The 19587-nt window shown below is 31.7% G+C and overlaps 2 protein-coding genes across 2 annotated transcripts in view; one reads left to right on the top strand and one right to left on the bottom strand.

Moving 5' to 3' along the window:
• LOC126978655 (coiled-coil domain-containing protein AGAP005037) overlaps nucleotides 1-19587 on the bottom strand; it is a 281533-nt gene that overhangs the window by 85940 nt on the left and 176006 nt on the right. The gene's annotated exons all lie outside the window — the stretch shown is intronic.
• The window catches only part of LOC126978659 (uncharacterized), a 78411-nt gene that overhangs the window by 19865 nt on the left and 38959 nt on the right, over nucleotides 1-19587 (top strand). Inside the window, exon 2 of the mRNA XM_050827649.1 lies at nucleotides 17043-17182. Coding sequence (XP_050683606.1) covers nucleotides 17043-17182 — 140 coding nt within the window. The remainder of the gene's footprint in view (nucleotides 1-17042; nucleotides 17183-19587) is intronic.

Raw genomic sequence — 19587 nt, 5'->3', positions numbered from 1 at the left:
GTTTATATAGGTTGTTTATGTACATTATCATAGATATTTCTAAGATTATTTTTCAATATATTTATACCTTCAACACATCACGTACACTCAAACTTAAGTAGGAATGGGCGAGACATGTTGCAAGACGCCGTGGTGTAGATCGGCCCAAAAGAAGTGTACTTACTTGAAAGTACTAACAGGCAAACGCACATAAAATTGGTTGGGAGGACGAGATAGTGCCTATTGATGGACCATTCTCTTGAGGAGGCCTTCACCTCTCTCTCTTAATTAAATATACCTCTGATGTTGAAAATAAACATTACTAATGTCTATATTGGATAATTTCAAAGAACTCGATAGAAAATATTTTTGTATTACTGCAAACAGTGATTGAAAAGGAATTATTTACTTCAATAACTCGCTTTTATGAGATATTGAAGCTTCGCTATAAATTCAATATAATCCCTATCTCTCTTCTAGATTTAATAAAAGACCGAAATATTCACGATATTGCGTTTTTTCTGAAGTTCTCCCGGGTTTTGCACGTGAAACGAATTCCTAGAATGAAATTCCACTCGTAAATTAATATTGAAGGTGAGTTCAAATTTAATCAGATTAGTATTGCTTCAAAGATCAAATTACTCGGAATCTGGATTGATAGAGATTGCCTTTAACTTAATAAAATCCAGTCTATCGTTGTTTCAATAAAGTATGGAAACATGCATAAATCGATTAACACTTCAATTTGTAAGTAACGGAATAAAGTTGTTAATGTATTTATATTGACAGGTCAACTATAAGACTTTTCATTAAGATATATACTTCTGTGTGTTGATACGAATGTAAATAGGTAAGTATAATTATCATTTATAAAAATTCTTTCAATACAACATTTATGTATTACAAATATAGTATATTTTTGTATCATCTGAGGAAACAACAAAAGTTTTGAACCACGTGAACTAATCAAAATTCGCAAACATTTCAGGAATCATACAAAGGACCTGTAGGAATTATATCAAACAGATTTTTGTCAATCCGTTGCTTATATTTTTCTAAATAGTGGATAACTACTCACCGCGGTATATAGCGAATGACGTCATTGTATAGTATTGTTTAAGTATATTTTTATTTTGCAAGCAATGACGTTTCTCTTGAAATAGATTGCTAGCTTGGGGTATAAGAAAGGATTTATTTTGACACTGATGAATGGTGGTCTATTGAGTTTAGAACACCAGACGTGCAAAATTTATGTCGAACCTAAATTAAGAGTGTCGAGACATCGTCAATACACATAAATTACATTGGGGTAGGTTCAAAATTAACTTTACCGGGACATCACAAATCACCAATAACGGCAATAGCGGGGTGACTAATTTAATTTAAGATACATATTTAATTATCAGAATAAAAGTTATGTAATAAGATGTAGAGAATTCTCAAACGCGTGATACTTATAAATATTTTAATTAATAAGTACTGAACGTCGCATTTCGCGAGCTCTCAGTTGAAACCCTCATTACCTGAGCGATAAGCCAGATATTCTACGGTTCGTTGCGTGCAAATATAATTACTTTTTTGCAAAATCCTTTACAGCAACTAATTTTTAAATGCCAAAACTTCCAATGGGATTACATCACTAAGCGGCGAGTGAATATTAAGTGTGTCCTTTTGGACATTTTTTTGGTGTCGACACACTTGGCCCTTGGGACCCAGAGGCGCGGAGAATGTACAAAGTACTATCTACGCAACTCCGTAGGGCTACTGGTAACTCAAGCGCTGGCAGCTATTTCGGTCAACAAATCGGCCTAGCTTTTTTTAGGTACACTTATTATTATTGGTAAATTTTATACAATCCATAAATATATTAATAATTATTAAAGATTTACGCTTTTATGGAGAAGTAATTAAAAAAAATGTTTTGCATTAATGTAAAACTGGAGCCGTTGTAGTGTAACAAATATAGTTGTAAGTTATATTTCTAATCAACAATAAGTTCGTTGTTCTGAAAAACACCAATTATTTTTAGTCAAGTTTACTTGTATCGTGATTTTGTGAATAAAGGTACTTTTAATCCAAACCTTCTTTAAGCACATTCAAATAAAACCTCTCTCGAAGTTGTTTAGTTATACGGCCACTCATGTTGAAATGAATTTATCATTCAAATAATGCACTTTACCATTTTCCATAACATTATAATTTCACCCAATCGTCGCGAGACAAATTCTAGACAATTGACCCAAAACCTACCCTTTCTTCATGAATAATGAATAAAGTTTATGACGTAATACCATAGAAATTTAAGCATATTTCGCGTTCATTGTAAATTTTTCATAAAATAATTTCATCCGAAGCAAAAGTAGCGGTAATCATATTATTTTAAGAATATATTTAAGCTAACGAACGGTAGAGAACATACTATACTATACATTGCACTACTGTGAACTGAACAATTTTTCATCAAAATTCTCTCACCTAATTGATACAAGAGTGTAATAGCAGTAGAAGGCTCCATTCCACTGGATACCGGCTAAATAATGGGTACCACAACGGCGCCTATTTCTGCCGCGAAGCAGTCATGTGTAAGCATTAGTGTGTTTGGGTCTGAAGGGCGCTGTAGCTAGTAAAATTACTGGGAAAATGAGACTTGACATATTATGTCTCAAGGTGACGAGTGCAATTATAGTGCCGCTGAGAATTTTTGGGTTTTTCAATCATCTTGAGCGGCGCTGCATTGTAATGGGGAGGGCGTATCAATTACCATCAGTTGAACGTACTGCTCGTCTTGTCCCTTATTAACATTAAAAAAAAAACACACTCTGGACCTCGCTGGAACTTGAATCCCCCTCCCGTTCCCCTTCAACCCCTCGCTCTCATCCTGTTGCGTCAGTACGGTTAGCAGTTTCATTACCGTTAGCCACATGTGATATATTCGTGTTTTTAAGGTTTTCATTGTTACGGTTTGACTTGTGTATTAATAGTTATCTAGATTTTGTGTTATTGAGTTAGCTATAATAGTACTGCCAGCAAAATAAACACTTCTTTTAATTAATTCAAATTTTTCATCATTATAATAAAAATAATTGGCTTCACAACACAACAGCTTAACAACAATTTATAATACTGAAAAAATTAATTGTTTTGCACACCGTACATAAGCGACGATGTGATGTCGTCGTGAGTATAAAGGTAGAGTATGCCCTTACCTTTATACTTTTACGTAATGCATAAGAATCGATATTGATATAAAATTATTAAACACTTGAGCTAAAACATAATTATATTACGTGGAAACTAGATTCAAACTGAATAGTTTCACTGAAGTGCTGCTATTGGATAATATTTACGTTTCAATTACATTCAGCTTAATTTACTTTAAACAATCCAATAACTTATTTCACTCGGCAATAATATGGGATGATTACTGGATTCAAATTGAATAATTTCGTGAAGGTTCTATTGAAAAATAGTGACGCTTCAATAACGACTTAATTTATTTCAAATATTCCAATAACTTATTTCACTCGGCAATAATAAGGGAAAATTTCTTGTTATTAATCATAGTATTGAGAGCACTTCTTAAAGCTTTCTCATAATTAAATTATTTGTATGACTCACCGTTTAAAATACCTATCAATTGGACGTAGATCCTGAAAAACGTTCCAAGCCACGAAACCGTATTTAAAATTTTATAATAAATATTTGTGTATTCCATACATGTGGGTTGGTCATGATGTCATTTAAAGAGTGACAGTAGGGCTGCCATTTTTTGTCAGGCCGTTAATATGAATCACGTGACCAGTTTTGTGTTCTTAACTCAATTTGAACATGATTGTGGTTTGGAACGTTTTTCTGGAATTAAGTCTTTATTAATTACTTAAAAAAAAATTAGACTATTCCAAGTCAAGCGTTTGATGGTTAGAACATTTCACAATATCTTACAATGAAATTATTATTGTTTTATTTTCAACAGATTTCAACCATTTATATTTAAAAAAAAAGTACAGATTTATACAATAACATGGTTTGGAATTTTAATGTTTCAGTAAGTTAAACACAGTTACCGTAGAACCTCTTTAGTCAAAATTAAAAAGAGGCTTTCAAAATCGAGCTCTACAGATTTCGACCTACGAAGGATTACAACCAAGATGAATTTTGTAAGAAAATAATGATGAGTAATTGAGTTTATTTGTATATTATACAGCTGTGTTCCAGAAAAATATTTCTATAAACAATCATTTTCTTGAGTAGTATGGTAATGAGTAATAAAATCTGCTGTGATAATATTTGTAAGCGATTGTTGTTCAAAAATGCTTAGGTATTACATGTTGAAAGTATCCTGTGTAATTAAATAAAAAAGGGGATAGCTAAATAAATATTAATAATACGACAAACCACATGAAAATGTCAACTCAAAGATTTTTGAATCCATAGTCTGGCTATCGTGTTAGTTTTGGCTTAGAATCCCGAGCCCAAAAGAACATTTTTATTTTATTTATGACTATAACGGACGAGACGAATAGGACGTGCAGCTGATGGTAATTAATACGCCCTGACCATTACAATGTAGTGCCGCTCAGGATTCTTGAAAAACACAAAAATTCTGAGCGGCACTACAACTGCGCTCGTCACCTTGAGACATAATATGTTAAGTCTCATTAATCTTATTCTAGTTACGATTATTGTAATTTTGGAGTCGGTTTCATCTAAGATAGGTTTGTAACTACATACATAGATAACTATAAAGGTGAGATGTGCTTGAGTCGTGAGTAGGCGAGAGGCGAGAGCGGGTCGCGGCCGAAGGACACCGATTCCAAAAATGACAATAATCGTAACTAGAATTAGATTAATTAATTAGATTGTATAAAAATTACCAATTATTTTATACTTTTTAGTGCATATTATATCTATTGTTTTGGAATAGTGTTTTTGAAGTCGGTTGTTTTTCTTTTATTATTTTTTTTTATTTTTTATTTTGAAATATGCTGTTATTTGGACAGTTTTTCACTGAGCACTTTGTCATTTAGCAGAGTTTTGCTTCAGATAATTTCTGAGCGTGAATGTGAGTCTACTTCTTTATTGTACATCAATTTTAAATATAATCCTCGGCTATTTCATCAATCTGTCACAATGTTAGTTACCTTACTCCTCCGAATCGGCTTTATTGATTTTTACCAAATTTTAAATGCATATTCAGTAGGTCTGAGAATAGGCTACTATCTATTTTTCATCCCCCTAAATGTTAAAGGTTGTTTCAGCCCAATTTCTTTTTTAATTTTTTGACAATTTTTTTTATTTTTCTTTTATTATGATTTAGCATTGAAAAATACATACAAATTAAATTTTTCTTCCTTTTACGATTTACAACTATTTTTGTATCACTATTTTTATATTATTCTGTTCCATCCACCAAACCGATATAGGGTTGTAAGATGGCAATCGATTACAATAATTATTGTAGTACGATGTATTTGGTCAGAGAATCGGTTGCATCAAAATTTTTATAATTGATTTTTTTTAATCTGTTATATGGCAATACGACGTTTGCTGGGTCAGATAGTTTTATATAGTATCCTTATAAATTAGACTTTGATAAAAATTATTGTAAATGATAATTTTTATAAGGCTGTTGTCGAACACTTGTTATGTGATGTCGCGCTAAAATTATAAAACAATTATATATCAGTATTTATAAAGGCACATGATAGATAAAGTGGAGCAAAATACTTACAGAATGGTACCCAAGAGATGGTAAAAGAAAACGAGGAAAGCAGCACACAAGGTAGGAAGATGAAATAAAATTGAGAGCAGGACCTAACTGGAGAAGAGTTGCCCAAAACAGAAAAGAGTGAAAATTGTTGGAGGATGCCTTTCTTTGCGAATCGTCACGTCGAACTAAGAGACATTTTATAGTTTATACTTTATAGCTTAAGATTATTGGTTATTCATATGTTTATAGTTCGGAATAAAATGGCTTTATTATTATAATAATAATATAATTTTAGAATATTTTTTTAATTGAGTCTACTCGCACAAATTCAAATTGTAGAGAATGATATTTATTATAACTTTATTAAAGTCACAGACGCAATATGTATGTAATATTATATGTATGAAACATAATATGTTTGTAACACAATATGAGAAGTACAGCAAACAAAATAATGAATATAATAATTAGTTCCTCAAGTTATTGATACACTACCTTTACATTGTTTTAAATCATTGAAGTATACTGCCGGCGAGTATTTTAATTTAGTAACTTGTTCTTCTTCGAGCTATAGAGGTAATTAGTTTCAAACTCATCGAGTGATAAAGTTTTAAAATTAAACATTGCTTTTGTTCGAGGTACAAAGATACAATACTTTGTTTTTTTTTTTTTTATGGAAAAGGAGTGAGCGTTCGGGTCACCTGGTGTTAAGTGATCACTGCCGCCACATTTTGTCAGAGTAATAGAGCTTTAGAGATCCACAGGCTATTTTGAAAGAAGAAAGAAGTTTAAAATTTCAGGTTTTTGAGTTTGAAAAAAAGAGCTTTCAAGCATTGGAGGTTTTAGAATGGAATAATAATCATAAGTAAGTCTTCACTAACTCTAACGGCCTTACAAATAAATTTGGTATAAAGTTATAACTGATGATAAACAAAAAAATGCAAAATGTTTACAATATCGTTGACAACACTGTCAATACAATGATAATTCTGAAGTTTTCCGAATGACAAATAAACGCGTGAGTTATACGTCCGATCAAACCATTCGTAAGCAGAATGTCTATTTGTAAACATTTTACATATTCTTGGTTGTGGTGGCTAAGCATACTTAGTTATAACTTTATGCCAATTTTATTTGTAAGGCCGTTAGTATTTAAAATGTCAATATGTATTAGAAAGCATAACAGCTACATAAGTGACTCATGTTTATTTGTAAGGTCGTATATGTATTTGGTAAGTCTGCTGAGAACTGCTTATCCGTAAAGTAATTGGGTTCGAATCTACTATAATTTTTGATGAAAAAAAAATGCCGAGGATTTAGCGCCCATTTTTCTCAGGTCTGAGGCATTCTCTTTGAAATGGGTGGCAGCTTTTGACTTTCAATGAGTGATATCACATCCTATTTTAAATAAAACATATTTGAATTTGAATTGAATACGACGAAATGGTTCTAGTAAAGTGGTAAAAGCTAATAATTTCTTTGCAAGTGAACGAAGACAGCACTTCCGCGCCCCCAGATAATATTATGAGAGTAGTTTGTGATATAATGAACATTTAAAGAACTCATATTTTTAATGTAACCACAAATCCAATGTAGCCAATGAAATGGAAGATTTCATTAATACTGATGGGATTTTTTTCTTTCCCAAATATTAGCTAGCTTAATTCTGCGTATGGAATACAAGTACCCATCAGTGTTATGTAATCACTCTCACACCAGATGAATTACGAAAGCGTCGCTGACCTCATAAAGAGTCAAATCAGCGAGATACATCCATTTGATGTGAAAGAAATTCATTTAATTTTACACACGACAAAAGCTTCAGACAGACAAGACACTTTCATTCATCTTTATTAATTTATTATTCCGTAATATCATAAGTATTGCATTGAAATACTAATAACTACCAGTGAAGCTTATATCGATCGAAATAAATACGTTTCGACTTGATTAGGTTGTTGGAATATTGCTACATTCAATTAGTGCATTTCACTTTACAGGTTGCTCATTACATTGAAAATGATTTCTGTTTGCAGTTCTCATCTTGTGCTATTACAAATTCACTCCGAACTTGAAAGGTAGAGTTCCGTAGCTTATTAATATGCATATGTAATATTACAGTTAGAATATGACTGGGTACTCTTATTGTAGTTTAGTAGTATTAAGTCTTTAATGCAGTGTTATATCTTTAATGTAGGTATATGATAATACAGTACAAATAATGTTTAATTAGGTCACGAACACATAGAAGGAACACGCCATGTCTTAAATTTAGTTTGAATATTAATCAGCGAAGATCATGTAGGGCCTTGGCGTAGAAAGAGTTCTTTTGTTTGCCCTCTTAATATAGAAAATGTTTTATGTTTTTGATCCCTTACAAATTTGAAATTTTATTCAAATTGAAGTATAAATTTTGTGTATCAAAAGAATATAACAGATTTAAATACCTAATTACTTAACACGAAATGTGTTTGTTTCGAAACACGAAGTAAGCAAGCTCGAGTTGCCTTTTCTGCACTCTGTAGAAAGAAGTAAGCGAGGCAAACAAAATTGGAACATCAAAAGTCTCTTACGTTTATTGCATAATATATTATTTGAAACCTTTATGGACTTTCTTTATTTAAGTATACAACATATAATTTAATTGAGCTTGACTTTCCTCTACAACAAACAGAAACTGAATAGTTTCAATTATAAAATAGATTTCGTGGCTCTCAATTCGATTGATTTACTCAAAACTTAATTTAATTTGTATTGTGATTTTTTAAAGCATGGCCGATTATTTTTTCAGATTATCAGACGTTTAGTTGGAAAATAACAAAAGCCTTGTTTTCTAGATGATGAAATAACATGCTCGCTATGCATTATGATGCTGAACAGTTCGAGTATCACGTTTCGAGAACTTAATTGTTTATAATAATTCAAATTCAAATATTATTATTCAAAATAGGAATTAAAATCACTTAGTAAAAGTAACTGAAGAGAATAACGGGGGCAAGAAACTCAGCGGGCTTTTTTTTCTTAATTTAGTTACAATCATGTATATTAAAATTTATAATTCAATAGTCTGAGGGCGTTCGTTCCATTCATAGTCTGTGGTATCATTAAGAAAATCATTTATGTTATAGTCACCTTTACCTAACAAACGTTTTTTTCACAATTCTTTTGAATTTAGTGACACATTAGTGAGAGTATCAAGTAGTGAGGACATCAATAAAATTTAAAGACATACCTGATGAAAAGTAATACACAACCCCCTTTAAAATATCGCTCAGCATTTATAAATACAAATATCTGAGACTCGTCACCTTCTGACATAATAATATATTAATTCTCAGTAACCCTAACCTCACAGGCTACGGCCTATTCGATTGTCTCCATTCATCAAAATCTTAGTTAATTTAGATTTGTTAATAAATATCGTTGAACCTACCGGGATTCGAACGCAGGGACACTAGTTTAGTAGGCAGGTTCACTAACTATTCGGCTATTTAAGTCGTCATCGACAAAAATCTTTCATTAAAAATTTCTAAAGCACCTTATTTTAGGTTGTTATAGCTTGTGGTAATGAGATATATATCAAGACTGGTCAGTAACTAATAAATATTAAATTTCACCGTGACCAACGTTTTGTGGCCGGAGTATGATTTTCGCGATCGAAATGCATTTTAGTGTGAGTTAATAAATGTATGCAAAACATTATGGAGCAATTTACACAACAAAGGTCTGTGGATAAACACATCTTTTTATCATTTTACATATAAATCGTCTGGAAAATAGCGCTTTGCTTGGTGTTACTAGATTCTCCAACCATATTATAGAGAAATGAGATATTAGATAGGATGAAACATAGTTGCATACTGATGTCTTATACATGTATTAAATCAAAAATTTATTGTGACATCAATATATTAATTGTGTTGATCATTTGAAAAAGAAAGGAATATAGATGGTTCATTACGCGACTTTCACAATGATAACTACGCATTTTGAGCCATCTGTAAATTAAAGTTCGTTTTTGTATACAGTCCTACAATACGAATAGCCATTATTTCTGATAATACCATATTCTATTACTATAATTATTCTCAGTTTTTTTTTTATCTTAATATAGCTTATTTCTTATTTTTGTGGATTTTATAATTTATTGGAGGAAAAAAACTTCTAAAAGTCAATTCCTTCCCCTTCTTATATACAGGATGTTAAAAAATCCTACTATGTACATGTACTATTTCTAAAGGCGTATATTAGTATCAAGTAGTGATAACAACTAAATATTACAAAATAAGCACAGTAAAAAGTAAAACTAAAGATTATTAATGTTTGGACACCTCTGCCTGCGGCTATTTTAATTATTTCCGCCCACACACCCATTTCATTCATGTACCGTGCGAAGGGAGTGCTGCTGCGCCGCGCAGTTGAAACTAGCCATATCTTTTATCGTAGCATTAAATCTTAGGGGTTTTGATTTTTTATTTTATTAGTGTTAATTTTATTAGTGTTATTTTAGTGATGTCTCCATTTTGAACTTCAAATCCGTGTCAATTATCGTACAGGGTTTTTTTAACATTACACAATACCTACCAATTAATATATTTAGTATCAATTTCCTTCTGCATTTCGTTTCATGTGGGAATATCATTCCTAAATATTAGTATGTGTGTTCTATTTGGCCGACATTTAAGAGTTTCAACATTTTGTTGGTCATTATTTTTTTTTTGTCTTGGTTCTAATTATTCATTATTTGCTATTTGTTATGGTTTTTATTAATCAATACCAGATCCTCTGCAAATCTTTAGTGATTAAGCTTTACACTATTTATATTCCCGAAATTTATCTTTTTATTTTTCAACATAGCTGAAAACAATTTAGGTGAGAGCACGCTAATCCCACCCTTTCAGACAGGATTTCACTTTTCTATATGATTTTTTATCATTCTATCAGTTCATAACATAATTATTTCATAGTATGCAAACGGATAGTATTGACCTATCAATCAAATTAACTTTACAGACACACAGACTTATTTCTACAGCGAACACTCTGACGAGTTCCGGCTTATAAATAACAACCCTATTCCTGGTTTTGTCGTTGATATCATAGTTTTAGGTCAACTATCAAGTGCAGTATAGTAAAACCGGTATACTTGTTCCACGGCATGAAAACTATTAAAAGCATGAGGATGTCAAGGATAGAGTAACTTTTACCCTTCACTTCATGATTCATTTTGATGTTACGTAAAGAAAATGTAGTAACAATTGATTTAACATTTGAGATGGTTATTTGAAAAGTATATTATACCAAATTCGAAGTCAAATAAACTGTCACTACAAATATTTCTTTTAAATTACTGAATTTACCATAAGTTCGTGATAAGCTCGTGAGAAATGCACACAAGAAACTCAACGGCCACTCTTTTCAATCAAATAGAGTATTTTACAATGGCTGTAATATACAGACCAAATTAGTTTGTAAGGTGTTGCATATGAGTCGTGTTTATATATTATGAATAATTTCATTTAAAGTAATAAAGAATTAAAAGTATAAATATAAATTATCATATATTGGATGCATCAATCTTTAGAGCTTGAACTCATTGTTTTTTTAATGATGCTTCGTGAACATGATGGTCATGATTACTATATTATAATTTTTATTTCATATCGTTGTTGTTCTGAGCGTTATATTTATTTGCAGTTTCTTTGAGTACATTCCTGAATTATTAATTAATTACAAATATGTCATTTTAGCTAATAAGTAAATACCGATATAACCGTTTGAAATTGCTTTAAATATTAAACAATCATTGCATTATTTAAAATCGTTGTGTACTTTTACATTAATTTCAATTTAGTTATATTACTAGTCTCAGATTAAAAATCTCACCAATTTACTTCTAAACAACAAATTTAGGCAAATAACTAATGATGTAAGAGAGTGACAAGCAGTAGAGTTTCTTGCATTGCTCCTCTCTCGAGAAAATAAACGCTTTGATCAAAATCATTCATGAAAAAAGATTATTAGTGTTTGATTTTGATATTGAATACATCTGTATTCCTGTTAGCGTCTTTACTTCCTTACGTCCAATCAATGACTCGCAATAAACTACATCACTTATTTTTAATATCATCAAAAATAATTTCTATCTAGAAATCCATTGTTCAGTCAATATCCAAGTCATGTACAAATAATATCAGATTTTACACGTGTAATTAAAATATCAAAGTAAACTGTATTTTCAAACATGGCTTCGATTTCCAACTATTTTAATAATTGGCTTCAGCCAGAAATTATTAATACGGCGAATGTTTACACCGGGCAATTAAGGGAAACCAATAAACCGCATACTACCAATCATGCATCTCGAATATAATTGCAAACTGAAATTAAATGCTGCCCACAAATTTTTACATTAGTATTTTTTGAAAGGCTTCAAAAATTGTTGAGGTAATAAATTGAAATACGAGGAATTCATATTAAATAATCTACGTCCTTACCAAAGAGAATTTAACCTGGCCTTACAAATAAAATTGGCGAATAGTTATACTTGCCAGTGACCCAAGAATAAGCAAAATGTTTACAATCAATAAACATTTTGCTTACGATTAGTTTATTAGGCAACATAAGCCTTTTTACACGTTTTTTAGTAGCTTCATGTGTATGTTTGTTTGTAACCTTCTCATTTGGTGGCGATTTTGTCCCACTTTAAATGGCCGAATTTGTTCAAACTTAATGATTTTGATCTAATCGTAGATTTATCGAGGACCGATGACTATACATTAATTTGATAAAATTATTCCATTTTTCAATTTGCAAAATATATTTTTTGTTAATTTATATAATTTCTACCTATCGTCGATAAGACAGGAATTGATGTCAATTTTAAATTTCTTTTCTATTTCGTTTTCTATTCTATTCTATTTAGTTCGGTTTTCTATAAAAAACGTGGTTTTAGTTTTTTTTAAACTGCTATTTATTATTTTTAAGTTAATGAATATCTCCCATGAAAAATTATCAGTGATATTACATTATAAAATAATAAAAAAAATATTGTTAGAAATAACGTGAATTACTGATGCACATCTAATATAATATACATTTACGGCCGTTTTCAATAAGGTATCCCTAGTTACGGTTATATTGCTGTCACCGTTGAATGACTAGATCTTATCTATCCATAGTTATGTCAAATATAGTTATAATCCAATGCTATCTGTCAATATGTTATTGAAATGTAAGTAAGCGTAAGAGGATAGATTTGACTACCTCTAGAAAGTTAAACTAAGGATAGATAGGTTATTGAAAACGACCATAAATGTTATATTATCACAGCAATCATAAGCTGCATAATTCTTTCTTACTTAATAGTTATCAAACACGAAAATTTGATTGTTATATATAGATATACGTGATTATCTCTCTTGTCTATTTCATATGTAGCTAATGTAGTTGGTTTCACAATTAATTAATGTTTATATTAATTAAAAGTTAGTTATAGTAAAATGTTATGGTGTTACTGTTTGTTGGTCCTAATAAAGTAAATTAATAAAGAAGTGTGTGTGTGCACGCAAAAAGTTATACTTCTTTAAAGTAACAAAGCAAAAATCCTTAAAATTATTTATTCTTCCTGCTATTCTACATTTGTAGAAAGAACAATTTTGTAAAAAAACAAGCTGGCTTTGACAATTAATTATTAAATAACAAATACGGCTCTATGGGCTTGAACCCTTGAAAAATGGACGAAGATACCAAAAAAAAAACCGAATGTTGCACACGTCAGAAAATTTAAGAAACCAACTTCACCCAGTTACCTTTGTGTTACAGTGATGCGCGCGTATATCAAAATTACACTCTCATCATTTTTTAATTACGCGCCTAAAGAAGTATAACTTCAAAAAAATATAAGCCTTTGAATACAGTTCGTTAAACATAATATAAGAAGTGAGTGAATGGTGAGATCTGACTAAAAGTCACAATGGAACAAGCTTCAGTGTCCTGCAAGACGTGGGACGGTCGAGATAAGGTTAAGCTCGCTTAGTTCCGACAGAATTCTATTCAGTTTGAATTATATTTGAACTCTCATCACTACTGCCTGCTTCAATAATATCCTTCTGAATGTACTTATAATGGTATCTACATTTAAATCCCTTCAAGTTATTAGATTATGTTATAAATTATTAATTATATCACTAAATACATGAAGAAGAAGCTATGAATAGCTATATCAATTTGAATATATCACCGGCACTAAGCTAAATTAGAGAGTCTATCTAATGTTTCTCTGGTCGAAAGCCATACAAAGGCATTCAATGGGCTTTGCGAAATTCAACGAAAACCACTCGTGATCAATATTTACATCGACGTATTGCGGTTTAATCCACAAACAAGGGGAAAACACAAAGGGGAGAAATATTCGATTCAGCGAATTCGCTTTCATCGCAGGTACACATTGAGTGAGTATAGTTCTAGTTTTCACAAGAATAAAACAATAACAATTTTGTATTCCAAATTGTAACCAGGCATTGTCATATGAATACTCTAGGTATTTTTTGAAGTGAACCTTACAATATGTAAGTGGATGAACACTGTTTGAATAGCATTTGATTTTATCAGAATACAGAAAAAAATATGATACACAGGGAAAGGCAATTTTTTTTTTCTGAAATGAGAGGATATGCATACGATCTATTGCTGTACCACTGCACCAATTGGTCTTACCAACCTTTGTGGTGTACAAACTCTGCAGAAATCATGTCCAAGAACAGAAAATTTTGTCTTGAGAAATTGATTTCATTGATTTTATAAATTCTTTATTCATAAATATAGGGAAAACACTTATGTACATTTTCTTAAATGCTTAATTAACTTACAGGCTAAGTAGTTACAGGCGCCTATTAAAATTTACATTCAGAACCATACCGTTACATTTTAAACATAAATACTTTATTTATTGTAATCGTAATATTACAATACGACATACTAGGTTGGTGTATTCGTTTGTTGGAGGGTAGTTGTGAAAAAATATAACTGGCTAACTGCTAGGCATTAAGACGGTGCACGCGTGTCGTAGGTATTGGTAACGCTTGCAGTTACGTCATCGTCTCGCGGGAAAAATAGGAAGTGATGGAGCAATTTGTACGTTCCTTATCTATCGATATATGGTACATCAATGATTTTTGTTTTACAAATATTTGCTATCAAGGGATTTTTATGATTTTTGTTTGACGTATAGAATTTATGTGTAAGTTTATATATGAAATCAAATAAAAGAGGAAATTTAATTTCGTATTGTAATTGAATTAGATTAGATTTAAACGGAGTATCGTAAGCAATTTTTAATGATTTATTTTGTATCGTTTGTAAACATTTATAATTTGTCAAACAGGACACGCATATAATAAGGTCGGTCTTACGAGTGCACTATAAATGTTCAGTTTTTTTTAAGGCTAATTTTATGCTTACGATTTAAGATTGGGCTAAGAGCACCAAGAGCTTGAGCGCCCTTGACACGAAGATAAGCAACGTGCTTAGACCAATTTAATTTAGTGTCCATAGTAACACCAAGATAGCGAACGGAGCGCCTCCAGCGTGTCCTGCGATCTCAAGTGTTCTTTGCGGAGGTTGGCGATGCCGTGTGAATAAGATGGCTTCAGTCTTATCCTCATTCAGCTTCAGATTCCACTTAGTGAAGAAATTGTGAAGTAAATCAATGTCATCAGATGATGTGAAAGACGTGGTATCGTCTGCAAAGCAGACTAAACTTGTTCTAGGTTGTATTGGTATGTCGTTTAGGTATAACAAAAACAGGTATGGGCCCAAAATAGATCCCTGTGGTACACCAGCTGGCACTGTCTGGCACGAAGACTTAATTTTACCAATGTGAACTATGAACTTACGATTCTCAAGATATGACTTGATGAGTTGAATAATTGCCAAGGGGATACACATTGTAATCAGTTTATGAAGTAGGCCCTGATGCCAGACACTGTCGAATGCCTTTTCTACATCTAATAGGAACATTCCAGTAGATTGGTGAAGATTCAGATTGTGGGTGACATGTTCGCAAACTCTAGTCTTGGTTGGTAGTTCTCTACTCTAGGTTGGTATAGAACCATCCTTGCCTGGTTTTTTAGTACAATTACCAAGGCAGTTTTCCAAGCAGAAGGAAAATATCCCAAGTACAAGCAACCAGTAAAGATTATTGTCACTAAAACAATGTATGTGAAAAATATGACTTAAGACTCTAAGCTTACAAGAGATGCACTATCTATTACTTACATGTTAATTGAAAAATTAATAGGGTAATAAATCCTAATTTATTAGGTGATACGCAACGGGAGGTCGTGGCATAATTTTATATACTCCCCATCAATTTTTATAAACGGTATGTCCGTGTTTATACTGCTAGCGCTAGAGGTACTTCTCCAAGTCAGTAAGGTAATATGTGAGATTATCTGGCTTCACTGTTGTTTAGTGAAGTACCAACTAGGATGTATATTGTTTAGACAATACTATCAAAATATAGGTTTTTCAAGTTAAGATTCCAGTGAATATTATATACACAATAATTGTTCTTTAGACATAAATTCACACGGAGACAGTTCGATTTACAAAAGGAGGGGCGGAATGATTCTGGACGTCATTTCATTTCTTTACTGATCAGATTGTTCTTATAACTTTTGGCCTAAAGTGCATAGTTTCGGAGATATCAGCCTTTAAGTTTAAGGCTTAAACTTTTTTTCACGAGCTCCACCTGGCTCTGTCGGCATCTTGTGATTTTATGCTTACAAAAAAAAAATTATTGAAAATTTTGTACGAAGTTAAATTCTATTTGAACTGGCCTACTTGACTTAATCCGCTTTTATTGGTTTTTTTCTTGCTGACTGTACTTCAATAAGGTTGTCAATTGAGCCAAGTTCCGAATTTGGTTGAACAGGTTATAACCATTAAACGCATATGAACATAATCAGCGCTATTTTAGGGTCAGCTACTGTCATCTATGTGCACAGTCTATTGTGAACAGAAATACGCTTTACGCGGCAATTTCAATTTCAAAGTCAAATATATATAAAAAACACTAGTAATAATACCGACCCGCACGTCCCTAGTTTTTACTTTTACTCCGTTATTTTATTTTGTACAATTTAACTGATTGTTAGAGTAGGTTACCTTCAATAGAAGTTTAATATTATATAGAGTTTTAATCACTTTTAAAATATTCTGTATTATTCAAAATCGATAACTTCAAATACAATTTTTATTAAATGAACTTATTTCCTTAAAGTGTTTTAATGCTCTGCTTAAGCTCATATCTACTATAAATGTTAATTTTATTTATAATACTTTGTTTCAGAAAATGCGATTAATAATATTATTAACGGTACTGACATCGACATGGTGTCGAGAACAGGACTGGCAGCCCATTGTTTCATCCGACTCTACGGTTGTATTTTCAAGCTACAATCAACCTTCAGACAGACAAATTGGTTCGAGGTAATTTAAATTATTAGCACTCATTATATGAAACTAATATAAATAAGCTTTGAATATAATACAAAAACGTATATTTCTCCCAATATGTTAGTATAGCTAAGATACTACAGCAATAATAATTATTTTTAAAATGTTAAACTACAGTTGGGAGACAGGAGCTCAAACTAGGTAGAACCTGTGCTATGAGTCTCCTGGCCCCCCCACTCTTAAGTTTTTTTTTATGAAAATAAGGGAAGAGACGAGCAGGACGTAAAGCTGATGGTAATGGAGACGCCCTGCCCATTACACTGCAGTTCTGCTCAGGATTCTTGAAAAACCCCAAAAATTCTGAATGGCGCTACAACTGCGCTCGTCACCTTGAGACATAAGATCAGGTCTCATCTGCCCAGTAATTTCACTAGCTTCGGCACCCTTCAGACCAAAACACAGTAATGTTAACACATTACTGCTTCACGGCAGAAATAGGCGCCGTTGTGGTATCCATAATCTAGCTGGCATCCTGTGCATAGGAGCCTCCCACTGGTAAGTAATTATTTAATTGCATTTTAATGTCCATAATTATTATTAAGATAATATAAAATATGTTTGTGTGTTACAAACACGTTTGTGTATGATCATGAATTCTTCTAAGGGGGTGTCAATTTCTTTTCAGTTTGTGTGTGTGTGTGTGTGTGTGCAGTATTAAAATTGGATACACTTGTACACAAATAAATTAGATAGATATCATATATAAAGGTATCAATCACATAATTCTTTTACTTGTATCGTGCTATCGTCATTACAATGAGCGCAATCTTTCCCGCACCCACATTTATTTTTCAGACCAACAGATATCATAAACGTAACTGTTGAAGCGTCAAATGGAACACAAAAATAATTATTATTGTTACAGAACCATAGAATATTAATTAAATACATTGCAAAAAGTAATGATTTTATTCATTATTAATTTGATGACGTAATTCGTACATAGTATAAAGAAAACGCAACGTTTTGTTTTGACTTTCTACGGAAATATTGCGATTGAAAAAAGTGTAATCTTTTTTATAAACATAATTTCTGATACGAAAAATAAATTCCTGGAGTGAAATGTTTATTAAAAACGAGAAAATAATTTCTATATTATTTTCATTATACTATATGAAAGATTGCTAGACCACTTTAAGTTAATCTCCTTTCAGGAAATTTATCTAGAAACTCAATGGTTTTCGCTGTGCATTGGTTGAAACATTTATTCACACTCTTGTCTACTGTATTTTATTACGTGATTATACTAATACGGTGATTAATCTTCAACATTTACAATGTAGGCTAGTTCAGCTAGAAATGTACTGTAACCTTTAAAGCCGATTATCGTATTATTTGATCATTAGCCATGACAAAGTGGAAATGCTTAACCTAATGCTTATCAAATTACTCGTGAAATTCAGACTGCATCTGTTCGATTCCAATTCTCAAATCGTGCGTTAATAACAAGTTACAGAATGCTTTTGCCGTAGTAAATGGCTAAATTGATTTGCGCCTGATTAGATACATACAGGCTTTAAACAATTCCGAAGTAAATCTGACAGATCAATTTGCTAAGGTCATGGTTGTGTGTACTGAACTAACAATCATGGTGCATTCATATACTTACACTATAATAACGTATAGACCAACAGCGTACGAGAGAGAAAAACATCTCTAACGGGGATAGAGCAAGATAGAAACGGTGAGTTCATTTTTATTTTCCTGTAACCGATTATGATTGACATGGCGTAAGAAGTCAGCCACGCTTTACCTCCTTGCGTACCGAGTAAGTCGATCGGCCTCATGACGAAATCCACACGCTTCAATCAATTTCTGGTTTTAGGAAGTGCTATTTCCCTTTGAACTCATAATAAAATGAAGGCGAATAATGAAGATATAGCTTAGAACAGATAGATTCAAACAATCTTTACAAAGGTTTACAATAAAGTGCGCGGGAACGTAACAGTTCAGTTCTTACCGTACGTCATATTGTGTGGTTATATTACCTCCTTCGTATTTTGAATATAAAAACACTAGCTAACGCACACATTGACATATCATAATTGGTCTCTATAATTACGCACAAATTATTAGACTTTAGTATATGCTTAGTGTATGCGCGTATTCAAGACATTTTCAATACTTTTAATGTATACGATACGAGTGGAAGCATACGTGAAGCACAAGTGAATATTTTTAGAGTATTTCAATATAGGTTTATTGTATCAAAATACCTTTAATATTCAAACAGATTTTCAATACCCGAATTTATATATTATATTCTCTCTATATGTCATTTTCTCAAAAATAATTAATGTTATTCTTTAATATTTCAATCCCTTAAAAGTGTTTTATTTAAATATACAATATTTTATAAATTATAATTTATCTTCATG

Source organism: Leptidea sinapis, chromosome Z, assembly GCF_905404315.1.
Source record: "Leptidea sinapis chromosome Z, ilLepSina1.1, whole genome shotgun sequence".
In the NCBI taxonomy this organism is placed as follows: Eukaryota; Metazoa; Arthropoda; class Insecta; order Lepidoptera; family Pieridae; genus Leptidea; species Leptidea sinapis.
Note: the sequence above shows the minus strand (reverse complement) of the source record. Positions and strands in the feature narration are given on the sequence as shown.